The following is a 12,900-nucleotide window of genomic DNA, read 5'->3' as shown; positions in this document are numbered from 1 at the left end:
TTGACTCCAGTCACACCGACATGAGGATCCCTGGCCGTCAGCCTCGTGGAGAAACGCTTTGTAAATTGATTTCTCACGTTATCATTGCAGGGTTGCACCACCATGTCGATTTGCGTTTTGATGTTAGTAGTGAGGTAGAGCAGCGCATGTGCGGTTTGTACAGAGTCATGTTCGGCCTCGTCGGCCTCGAACCGACCAACACGGTAGCCGCTTGCCGTCATGGCTGCTGCGTCAATGGCATCGATTGCATTAATGCCATTCATCCGGGCTAACGAAAATCTCATGGAAGCATCACAGAAGCTTCCACAGAAGCTTAGGCCCGGCCAACCGTGTCGTCGAGAGGCCCATCGATAATAGCCGCAGCACCCGGTACACCTGCCACAATGTAGACCTGGCGTAAGCGCACATAACTGCCAGTCGTTAGATACAGAGTAGACCCTGAAGGAATCGATTAACGCCGGCGATGTACCTCAGCTTGAGGTAGCAGTCAGAGGCAAGACGATGTGGATGCGGTGGAAACTGCCAGTGTATTGGCATTGTGGCAGTGGGAACGTGATCGAGATTTCAAAGGAATGAAGACAACAAACTTTGTCACCGCCGTTCTGCCGGTGGTCGGAATGGAAAAACTCTGTTCCGTGCTGCCGCTAAACTTGGCATCAAAAAAACACCTCATCTTCCTGAGCTTTGGATGAAGGACAATTTCAAATCACAGTACAGTCCAGAAGTACGTACATGGAGGCAAGGTCGGGTCTACTTGGAGCCTCCTCCTCAGGCCTGGTTCGTGACCTCTGATAGCCTGGCACTCACTCAGTCTGTGCATTGGGCCCCCATTCTTGGGGCACATTGTGGCAGGACACCAGTAACCTTCTAACCGCACCAGCAGCTTTGAGAGGACCGGAGGACTCCGTTGACATCGAACTCTACCGCATACCAGGCTCACCGACGACTCGAGCATTGAGAAGCCCTATTTTTGGTAATGCCATCGAAAAAGGGATACAGACAATATGTGCTGGGTGGTTGGATTTACGCCTGCTGCAGCCTGGGACGTGGACGTAATCAGGAAGACTGCCTTTGCTGAGTGTTACTAGCACAGTAGTACAACAGAGACGACTTGTCCAGCTACGGTTGCAAACTCGGCCTTCCCAAGGCTGAACGCATAATCTACTCGAGAATTGGTGGGGGGGAAAGAGGCCGACATTGAGTGGTGTCCCGAGAAGACAGTCTAGCCAGGACTGGAGTCTACCTTCGATCTAGAAATCCATGTGTTCGCCGTAGTTTCGCCCAAGTCGATGGACACAACGAGATCCGAAGCAAGAGCCACAAAGTTGATAAGGTTGTAGGTCAATGAGAACAACAACGACAACAACATCGATGATACCTGTTGCGCCTTTTGCGCCTGTAGCTGAACACCAGCCATTATTGCTGTCAGCTGAGATTGCAGCAGAGTGTGGCTGGGCAGTATTAGTCGAAAAGATCAGCCTTGCCGCGGAAATACTTCTGGCTAGGTCCCCAAAACTTGCCAGCTGGGTTGTTCTCTCACGATGATGTATAGTTGCTCAGAGCGACCGGCAATATGAAGCCGGGGTAGTGGTACAAGGGACTGGAGCAAAACTGGCCGTAAGGTTCTGATGGCAGGTGATAGTGTAGAGGGAGAGACGGGCTGAAGCGGTACATCGTTGGTCTATAGACGTCAATGCGAAGAACATTTTGGGACTCACTTCAAGTGTCAATGTGTCTCGGCGCCGTGCTGGCGAGTACGATTGGCCTTTGAAGTGGAAGAATTGACGAGTGAGAATCGTAATGGAAGAAGGATGAGAGTCTGGCAGCCAGCAGTTTGCATAGTACGACCAGTAACCAAGCACAGCAGCCATACTGTCATACTACCTTAGGTACTATAGTGGTTAGCATCCCAAGCGTGCGGCGGGTGAAGGCGCAGGCAGACGCCGCAGGCACAACCGCAGGCACGGACAGGCGGGGTCGCATCGGATGCATCCTGGATATCCATCCACTGGCGCTATTACGTAGATACCTGTACCTATGCCTACCAGGTACTGTAGCTGGAGTACTACACAGTGGCCAATTCAAACGGCCGTCACCATCATCATTTCTCTTGTTCATTCCTTGTCCCCTCGCAATTTCTCTGATACTCGGCTCGTCGGTACAAGGGCTTCTAGTAGGGCTTCCCGGACAGTAGGGTCGGGGAAGCATACCTAGGTAGGTAGTTAAAGCCTTGCAAGTTCAGTCCCGGCACAGGGGATCCAGCCCGAGGACCCGCGCCTATCAGACATTGGAATTTGGTAGTAGGGTGAACTACAGTTGATCGCTTGCGCGTGGAAGAGCAATTAGCAAGGATAGTCGACGCCTAAATTCATGCCTAAGGTCGAGTCCTACAGAGTTCAAGCTGCAAAGTGACAAGCCCAGATGCGATGAGAATGGGGCGAATGAGGCTAAGGAGCTAATATCCAGCTGTGATTTGGTGATTTTCCTACCTAACGCACCCGTCGACGCCTCAATCCGCCTCAAGTCCCCCAACTTGGATGCCAGTGCTACTCCATACTTCCCATCACAACTCGAGTGTGGCCCGAGTCTGATCTTAGGTCCCCGTCGACGTCGACTGTTCGTTCGCTTGCTGGTCTGGAGCAGTGTTTGGCACTGACATCCATCCGCTCTTGCTCGTCAGCCACTTCGGCGTCTTCGGCCGCTTCCACGATTCGCATGCGACGGGCATGCCATTACTCTTTTCTGCGCCTGCTCTCTCCTCGCAACCTCCTCCACACAACCAACCACCAACCACCGACCATCAGCAATCTGCAACCTTCCCTTGCTTGTTGCCGCGCTCACTTTCCACCTCTCACCACAATCCTGACAAACGACTGCACTAAGAGGTCACATTCCCTCGGTTTTCGCATCTGTCCCTCCATTGAGCGTGCCCTCTCTATTGTTTACGGCGACGGCCTTGATCCAACGACGATATACTAGCTAGCCAGCCGGCGCTTGTCGCATTGCAAGAAGACGGCGAACATCACACGAATCTTGCCGTATCCAACTCGAATCGAGGCTACGAAGTTCAGTAGCACGCCCTCCTGTCGCAATGGATGCCATGCGATAATGCAACACGATGATCACACTCATTCTCTCGTCATCCTTCACCTGATCATGGTCCCGGACGCTTCAACCCATCCGTTACCTTAATTTTCGGCCGCCATGGTCTCAGAATCTACCGTTAGCAGTCACGTTTCTCTGATTTCCCTCGATCCCGTACTTGCCAGTCATATCACGGGTGCCACGACCATTCCTGCGACCTCCCAACAAAGCTCTAGTCCGAGAAAGAGCACCAAGACTCCAGATTCCGTTCTGTCCCGCAGACATTTTAGGAACAAATCTGCCCCCAATGGCACACAGAAGAAAAGATCAAACTCGCTCAGGCGCGCAAAGAATAGCACCGAAGTATTGAGGCAGCGTTCTACCAAATCCGGCAGGAAAACAAGACCTCTTGAACCTATCGCAGACACCAGAGAAGGTCGCAACTTCACGATCGGTAATGTTGGTACCGGAGGCATCCTTTACCTGAGGTATGACTTGCTAAACCACAAGCGTGGTGAAGTCCTGTTGCTGATCTTGTGCTAGACCCTCAGCCCACCAACGACATGTACCGCCTCAGACCCATGTGGTCTCACCAATCGTGTCGGCCGTACCGTTCACCGCCCCTGCGTTCCTGCAAACTGGAGACCAGATTGTCGTCAAGACCAGACGACCGAGCGATCCTTCGGATGTGTTATCTCAGCCGCGCTCCGCCTCTCCGACGAACGGATCGACGAGGCATTCGGTTAGGGCACTTGCAAGGGCGTATCATGGTCGTTCACAATCATTTTCCACGGTGGAAGAGCGTCGCCAGTCCCTGTCCGCATCGAAGTCCAGGACTTTGAAAATCGTCATCAATCGTCCAGACACCGCCCAGCAAGATGCAATGGAGAAGTTCCCTCGGGAAGAAAACAACGAGACGTTACCGACCTTGGAGGTACCAATCCCACACTATCGAATCGGCACCTTTCGCTTTAGTTCCCATGGAACTCCCATGCTGCGGAGCTCCTCCTATACCCGTGGCTCTGCCACCCCTTCGGACGTGACGCCTACTGCGGCTATGATGCAAGCCGACTATTGCTTTGGCGGTCCTGCAGCGTCTGGAATTAGGGGACTCGCGAAACTAGAGACTGGGTCAATGGCGCAAGCGGAAGGCGTCTCGCAAATAAACTCTCACCGCCAGACTTCGTTCAAACCAACGTCGAGGACAGTCTCCACCTCGACCAGCCAGGCGTCGCCCAAGCTGTTTGACGATCTGAACGCCGTGTACGATGACCCATCTGTTGTTCGATATTGTCAGAATGTGCGAGAGATCACTGCGGCAACTCCTGCTCGGATCATTGCTCAAATCTCCTCGGACTCGTTCATGGATTATGAACTTGTCTCTGATTTCTTCCTGACCTTTCGATCGTATATGTCGACATACAGCGTTCTCGACCTATTGCTTGCGCGCCTTCGGTGGGCGATTGGTCGCCTGGAAGAGGATGGGAGGATCATCCGGGTGCGGACCTTTGCGGCTCTCCGACATTGGATTCTGAATTATTTCATGGACGATTTCTTCCCCGATCGTTGTCTGCGTGAGCGCTTCTGTGACGAAATTAACCAGCTATATGCAGACGTCAAGGCAAGCCCGCAACATGGGTTTAGTGACCTCAAGCTTTTGCGTGACTTGAAGCGCTGTTGGAACGGCCGCTGCTCACTCTGCTGGAACCCGGAAGACTTTCAACTGGACGGCGAACAAGAAGACGACATTCAACCAGGAGGTACAATGGATTCGGAAGACACGGTGACACCCCGCGTTAGTACTTATCCTGTCCGTGCACAATCTGGAGCACTCCAGGCAGAAGTCCTGCGTGGTCCCTCTCACAGCAGGTTCGAGGCTGATCCAGGTGTTTCGTCGCATATCATCCGCAGGAAGTCCGCCTTGACTGACAGGGATCCGGATTCTCTGACGACTGATGGTAGTGTGCAAGTCAACTCCTGCTTTGCGCCAAAGCATCTGCTCAAGTCCAGTGGTGACCATGACGTCTATCGCAAAGGCCCGCACCTAGTGTCGGTTCAGCAGAGGCGTAAGAACGCCCCTGCGAATCTTCAGGTGCAGACGCAGCCAACGTCGTTGCCCAAAGGCCCAAGTCACAGGCGAGGGGCGAGCTCAATTGATAGCAACAGGGAGCCTACACCCCGAAAGAGTGATGCTGATTCACCGGACCTGGTTACCGAAGACGGAAGCATGATTCGGGGGCTGCTGTACAGCCCAAGTGCCCCATTTGTCCAGATTGTGTCGTCCGCTTCGACGCAGTCGCTCGATAGGAATGAGCAAGCAGGTATGCGAGGGGTTGCTGCAAGGGAGCATGGTACGCTTCCAGCCCACCATCAGGTTGGGAGGAATATCTTTGGCTCTTTGCGGAAAGTCTTGGGCAACAAGCACGGGAATGTCAACGTGACACTTTTGAATGTTTCGCAATCCTCCCCAGACTCCCCAGTCCGAGGCCACAAAGCGCACCTACCCCTCAACGTCTCAAAATCTCACGACGAGTTACGCCACAAAGCTGGGACGGCAATGTCTAGAAAGGGTGAAGTCAGGATTGATCTTCTGTGTGCCGCGGTCTGTCAGAACTACGAAAAGAAGTTTCCCACGAAACGTCGAATTACTTATGGCCCACTCTTTGCAAGCCACCCTCCTTTCCAGCCAACCGTGGACGGTGTCGACCGGGCCACAGCGCCACGGCAAGTCAGTCACGCAACAGCCGAAAGCGGTTCTATTCTAATTGTGGACGACACCGGTGTTGATTTGGCCACAATGTCGGGTGCCCTCCCAACGGCGGATAGTAGTGTAACTGGACAAGTTAGCGGTATGCTGCCTAGCCTGCCATTTCCCGATGGACATGATGCAGCTACCGTGGACCTTCGAGGTGGAAGCCTTGACGCGGTCGCAACTCAGAGAAGTTCGAACGCCCTTGGGGATGAGATGGACCTCTCAGGAGTTCTCCGAGTGGAAAATATAAGGGAGACAGACGCAGCGGATTTGGCTTCTATCGGACGGCTTTCTGGAGACAGTTCTAAATCAGCAGATATGGGCAGCAGGCCTGTTTCGCGGACGACTGCCAGTTCCAGAACTGTCCGGGATCCCGTGGTGAATATCTCTGAACCGGTCGAAAGTACGTCGGTAGATGGCCTATCAGCTCTCAGACCAGATGCAGAATCTGTACAGAACGAGCAGGAGAAGGGCTCAGGCGGGACAGAGCCGAAGCCTCCCTCTAATCGACTGAGGCGACGACCGGGAGGAGATTTGCGTCATGTGGAGAATGTGCAAGAGCTGGATCACGCCGTCCACCGCATTTCCCATGATACAGCAAGCGCAGTGTCCGACTCATCTCATGAATCCTTGCTTATCATGAAGACAGAGCCCGGCACCCAAGGTGCATCGCCGAGTGGCCCGCCACCCGACAGAACGGTCTCCATGATCAACACCCATTCCTCACAACATCTGCGACCTTCTTTCGAGGCTGCCGTCGCAGGTTTCTCGGCGATTCCCGACGATGACGATGGTGGGCTCGAAGCGACGCTGATGAAGCTGGAAGGGCGATATGAGAAGAAGTCCCCACCACTGGATCAACACCCTCTCGATACCTCGGGGAAACGGCGGTCGCTGCCGGATTTGAGTCCGAGCAATGCACACGATTATGCTCTCCCCGACGCGCCAATGAACCTTCTTGAACCCTTCTCGCGCCCGACCAACGACCAGGTTCGCGCCACAGTCGATGAAGTGGCGTCTGAGTCGTCGCAGGACGAGGATGAGAATCAAATGACGACCTTCAAGGCAGCAAGTTCAAAGCTTCCCTCATCGCGGAGGTCATCCATCTTTGGGCTTCCTACTGAATCTGTGGTAGACTCAGAAGATTCTTATGGCTCTCTCCCTCTCTTGAAGCGCGAGACCGGTCACGAGAGTGCCGGCCCACCCTTACCTCTGGACGTTGATGTCCAACCCGCAGCAGTCGCGCCCGGATACTTTCCGCAAGATCCTCCGCAGTTGTTTCATCTCCCTAAAGGGCCACCGCCAAGTGCAACCAGGAACCGTAGCAGTGTGCCCAGACCATCCACAGCGAACGAAAGTGCTCAATCTTTTCTGCTCGATGAGGACGAGAATCTCTCCGACTTGTCTTCAGAAATCTCTGTTGACATCATCAACCATGCGGATGTTACTGACCGTTCGATTCAGCCTATGCTAGCTGCACCAGGGACCGCTATTTCCGGACTCGAACTTCCAACCCACCCGTTGACCTATGCCTCAGTGGTCAACCTCAATATCCCAGAGGAATCCGCTCGAAGCTCAGACCCGGTCCCGGTCCCTCCGATCAACGCTGCAGGTGCGAAGCAAGCACCATCCCTTGAAGCCCCCCAGCTGCCTCCATCCGAAGATCTCTCTCGTTCACAGCCACTAGCCCGTCTGCCGGCAGGCCCGGCACACGTTCCCTTTGTTCTTGCATGCGATTCCCAGGTCCTTGCGCAACAAATGACCCTCGTGGAGAAATCAGCGCTCTGCGAGGTTGAGTGGTCGGATTTGGTGGAAATGCGTTGGAGCAGCAAAGCCGCAGAAGTCTTTGATTGGGTGGATTGTCTGACAAACAGAGATATTAAGGGTATCGACCTGGTCATCACCCGCTTCAATCTCGTCGTCAAATGGGCCTTGTCTGAAATCGTCCTGACGCAGGATATCCACGAGCGAGCCCGCGTTATCACCAAACTTGTACATGTGGCAGCGCATGCGCGACGACTACATAATTATGCAACCATGCTCCAGCTTACCATCGCACTCACCTCGACGGATTGTACACGACTTACAAAGACGTGGGACCTGGTAGCGGCGCCGGACAAGTCCCTACTCAAACATATGGAAGCCCTTGTGCAGCCCGTCCGCAATTTCCATGAGCTTCGCTTGGAGATGGAATCAGCGGACCTCAGCGACGGCTGTATACCTTTCATCGGTCAGTGAACCCAAGATCCTATATTCACATTGCCTGCTAACTCTGCCACAGGTCTATATGTTCATGACTTGACCTACAACGCGCAGAAACCGTGTCATATCCAGGTTGGAAGTGGCACCGAACCCCTGATCAACTTCGAGCGCTACCGGACCACAGCTGTGATTGTGAAGGGGCTTCTGCGACTGATTGACGCAAGTTCCAGGTATAATTTCGACCCCGTATCAGGGGTCATTGAGCGGTGCCTTTGGCTAGCCGCTCTACCGGACGGGCAGATACGCAGCACCAGCCAAGGGTTGGAGAAGTGACCGGCACTGGAGAAGAACTGGTCTCTTGTCTGTTCCCATGGGTGGTCAGCTCTGGCGTCGGATGTTACGAATAGGGCCACCAGATATTATGGTATGTCTATTACCGAGCGTATTGATTTAGCGATGGCGTTATCAACGGGAGGAATTTTGAGTATGATTTCAAAAGCGCCACGGTTGGCATGACAGTCTCATTGGGTCATGGACAAGAGTGAAGGTCTATGTGAGCCCGGTATTGGATGAGACAGCCTGGCATAACGGAAGAATGCGTATGGGCCTGTCCGGCATGGGCTTGGTTATAAAGGTAATCTTTAGCTCCAGGGGGATATATCATACATGATGGACCACTTCCAAATCACGCTGGGTTGGAAAGACATGTATAGGTCGGGGCATCTAAGTACAACAGACAAGGCTGAGCCTCTTGAGCGTATAGAGGGATTTGGAGGTCTCTCCACTACGCTGGGACGATTGAACAACGAACACTTGTCATGGAAGCCATCGCCACCAGTAGCTGCTCTGTTCGATAGGAATCCTGTTGAGTTTGGCGGCTCCTCATCACAGTAGGAGGTTCATCGAGCCCTGTTGAGTCAATGCCTACTACTATTAGGCCAAATGGTGAAGACGTGGGCAGGTAGCTTTAAAGCGGCACGAGTCTCAGTGAACGCACACTGGTCACGTGAGCTCGGAGTACACAGCAGTAAGTACGTACTACTAGTACTAGTAGGAGATGTCAATGATCGGAATCGAGGGGCCGCCGCCAGACAGGGAGACAGATGGACAGCGACACGGATAGGGCGACGAGACACAGCTGTGACACAGACATCGCAAGCGGGACATGATCGCGCTACAGTGGCACTGCACCGCTGTCACCGAATGCTAAACTGCGACGTGACTGCAAGTCTTCTTCGAGTAACTTGAATCTCATTGCTTCTATGCATGGCTGCAAGTCAAAGGGCCGTTGAGGCTTGAAGAAGATGCCCGCTGGATACCTACACTGGCACTGCACTCCCGCGGCATGAACCTAGAACCAACACGATCTCTGTCCGGTCGACAACATGGACCTCCAAACCCCTACTCCGCCAGCCGACGACGCTCTCTCCCCTTCACCGCCGACGCCGCGCACACTCCCAGGCGACCTACCGACCTCCCTAGATGACCGCCGTGCCTTTCCCAGCTATAGCGGAGAGACCGAGATATACGATGCCTGGCAAGGTGAGGAGTAAAGATGCTTGGTCTGCCAGATCGCTGACATGGCTCGGTGTTTGTTGCAGGCTCTTCCCAATACATTACCGCGCCCATTCCCGCAAGGCCGGTCCCATTCGACCTTCACCTGGACACACCCGCCTATGACGACGAGGACACGTATGCCCGAATCCAGGATAGTGATTCGCGGCTGATGGAAATGGTTGCCGCGCAGGCTCATCACCGAGAAGATGGAAGCCCAGGACAAGACGAGGATGCCATTGCCACGGATGACAGTCTTTCGGCCAGCGAGAAAAAAGAAATCCTACAGAAAAGCCTTAACATGGCCGCGAGCAATGGGGATGTAGCTCGAATACAGAAGCTTGTTGGAGGCCGGGCCAAGGAGTTTGTGGATGTCAACCAGCCCGACGAGGAGGGCACTGTACCCTTGATCTACGCCAGTTGCTTCGTAAGATAGCCCCCGACTGTCTGTTCGCGGCAACCCCTGACACGATCTAGGGGCATTATGAAGTGGTGGCTGCGCTCTTGGATGCGGGAGCCCAGGTGGACAAGCAGGACCGGAATCAATGGAGCGCTTTGATGTGGGCAATGACCAACCGCCACAAACAAATTGCCAAACTGCTGCTCGACCACGGGGCCAATCCCGACATCAAGTCTTCGTCTGGTGGCACGGCACTAGATTTTCTCCAACCCGGATCCGACTTGTCACATTTTCTCCACGAGAATGGCTACCATTTCGGGGCCTCAACTGTGGAAGACGACTTTTACAGCTCGGGCTTCTCCCAGGACCGGTTTGAAGAAGAGATGGCAGAAAACGAAATGAAAAGGCGCATGCTGATGCAGGAGAGTGCGGCGAACCTGGAAGTGGACCTGTCAACCCTGGGATTTGATGAACAGCCTGAGGTGAGTCTCCGCCTATACCGCAAATGGCGCATGGAATGTTGACATCCCTCAGTCGCCCATTGATTTCGAAATGGAAGAAGAGTTCGTCTGGGATCGTTGCATTGGCGACCAGATGTTTGTCTTCCAGGCGGACAAACTTGATTCTATCTATGACCTGATCATCACCAACATGACTCCTCAACGATCACCCTCACAGAAGCCAGTTCCGGCGAATCTGGTCTTCCTAATGGCTCGGTACGCTCACTATCATATGACCGCGTCTCTCCTCGACGAGGTCTTGACGAAAGCCCTGGATCTGATCAACGAAGTGATCGAGCGTCATCAGTGGGATATGACGATGCTGGCCTTCTGGATCTCTAACGCGACGCTGCTGCTCCATTACTTGAAAAAGGATGCGGGGCTCGTGGAAGCGACGGCCAAGTATCAACTTGAACTTGCCGAGCTGATCAATGAGACGTATATTCTTATCATTCGGGACGCTGAGAGGAGAATGAATAAAGTGCTGGATGTGGCAATGCTAGATCACGAGACCATCCCGGGCTTGGATGACATTGCTTTCCAAGGAGAGTGGAAGGTGTTTAAGTCGAAACCGAAAACGAAAGAAGAGCCACCGGAGAAGAGGTATCGACCTCCTTCACCCAAAAGACGAGCCCAGACCTCACCACGGAACATCACGTCTCTGCTCTCCTCGACGTTGTTTGTGCTGGACCTCTATGATGTGCATTCCGTGATTACCGCGCAGATCTTGTCTCAGCTTCTGTATTGGATTGGAGCGGAATTATTCAACCGTGTCATGAACACGAGGAAATACCTGTCTAGAACCAAGGCCATGCAGATCCGGATGAACGTGTCAGCGATTGAAGACTGGGCACGTGCGAACAACCGGCAGCCAGAACATTACGAAAACGGCTCGACAGTCTCGACGGGAGAAAACACTGTGGATGCTGCACGACGACATCTGGCTCCGATCATCCAACTGCTTCAGTGGTTGCAGTGTTTCAGTTCTCTGGGGGAAGACCACGAATCCCTCGTCGCAACGTTGGTTCAACTGCAGCGGCTCACCCCCACGCAGTTGATACACGCCGTGAAGAACTATCGACGAGAGGTGGGCGAGAAAAGCCTACCCAAAGCGCACATGAAGTTCTTAGTGCAGCTGCAAAAGGGCCAACAGTCATTGATCAGGACACCTTCGACGCCAATGGCCGATGCTTCCGGATCCGGCACGGCTACACCTGCCGGGCAGAATGGGACGTCTGGACAGGACAATAAGAGTCCTACCACGCCTCAAGGGGCGTCGGCGCCATCGACATCGTCGCCAGTGGATGCAGACACTGATCCCTCTCAACGTCGAAATGCGTTGACTCTCGATCAATCTCTCATGCTTCCATTCTCACTCCCCACGTCGACTGATATGCTCATCACCTACGGAGCGGGCATCGGCGGCGTCAATCGAGAGCGAGCGCGGAAATATATCCCGACCATCCCTACTGAGGTCTTGAGTAAGCTGAACCTCGACGGCGATGGAAGGCGTCGTGCAGGAAGTACGGGGACCATAGGGACTATTGGTACAACAGTACAAGGATGGCGAAGTGGTGGATTCTGAGTGCCAGAATGGGGGATAGGAATGATAAAGACGAAGGACATATATAACCGACTCGAGTCACAGTGACACGTTGATGATCATGCTGATGATGATTATGCTGGTGGTAGTGTTGAACCCTTCGATCTGGTGGTTAACTTGAAGGGAAAATGGGAGATGTGGTATTGTGCATGGCATGGCATGGCGTACATACCATTTCAACTGGAGGCAGAGATGACTATCTCGATCACGTAACGTCGACGAATCAAGAAGATGTTGGCATATTTTCAGAAAGCCTTCCGATGTCTTGTCGGGTGAATTGAAACCAATATAGAGTGACAATGGCATACAAACTGCCGTCATTAGCTGGTGATACGTATTATGTCTATATATGAGCTCTCGCCATACCTTCCTTCCAAACCCTTCACTTGGTTGTCCTTATACAGAGCCTTATCCAACTACATACCTGAGATACCAAGGCAGGTCTCTTGGCGAAGCCACGCCTTCTTTGCTTCAGGTTCCCTTGGACTTGGGGATTTTGAGCGCACGGGATTTACTCTTCCTCAATATTGACAACGTGCGAAGGTGAGCGCTTGACTCGGGACCAGAGCGACTGGCGGCAACAGTGTCGACATTCCAGACGTTACGCACTGGCCACGCTGGTTGTCAACCTGATGCAAACAGTCAGCAAGAAGACCGTAAGCGGCTCACAACCAGGCACAGGCCGCCTCTTGGGAAGATGCGCTGCCTTTTTGGACACGTCCATTGTTCTCCCTTGTTCGACCGAAGCGGAGGAAAACATACGATCCCAAGCAGGAAGGCTAGCCACAGCTGGAAATGTGGCATC

The 12,900-nt window shown here is 53.4% G+C and overlaps 2 protein-coding genes across 2 annotated transcripts; both read left to right on the top strand.

Annotated features, from left to right (window-relative positions):
- Positions 1 to 3,204: 3,204 nt before the first annotated feature.
- Positions 3,205 to 8,371, top strand: A1O1_04999 (uncharacterized protein; the record flags this gene model as incomplete). The annotated part of the gene is made up of 3 exons (XM_007725887.1): positions 3,205 to 3,572; positions 3,628 to 8,066; positions 8,118 to 8,371. The coding sequence occupies 3 exons, from the start codon at positions 3,205 to 3,207 to the stop codon at positions 8,369 to 8,371; spliced, it is 5,061 nt and encodes a 1,686-aa protein (XP_007724077.1).
- A 1,052-nt stretch (positions 8,372 to 9,423) lies between these two features.
- A1O1_04998 (allantoicase) lies at positions 9,424 to 12,077 on the top strand (the record flags this gene model as incomplete). The annotated part of the gene is made up of 4 exons (XM_007725886.1): positions 9,424 to 9,580; positions 9,640 to 10,019; positions 10,070 to 10,474; positions 10,527 to 12,077. 4 exons carry the CDS (start codon positions 9,424 to 9,426, stop codon positions 12,075 to 12,077), a joined length of 2,493 nt encoding a protein of 830 aa, XP_007724076.1.
- Positions 12,078 to 12,900: the final 823 nt, after the last annotated feature.

The sequence above is a fragment of the Capronia coronata genome (assembly GCF_000585585.1).
Source record: "Capronia coronata CBS 617.96 chromosome Unknown acBCG-supercont1.4, whole genome shotgun sequence".
NCBI lineage: Eukaryota > Fungi > Ascomycota > Eurotiomycetes > Chaetothyriales > Herpotrichiellaceae > Capronia > Capronia coronata.
This window is presented reverse-complemented; position numbering and strand designations above follow the sequence as displayed.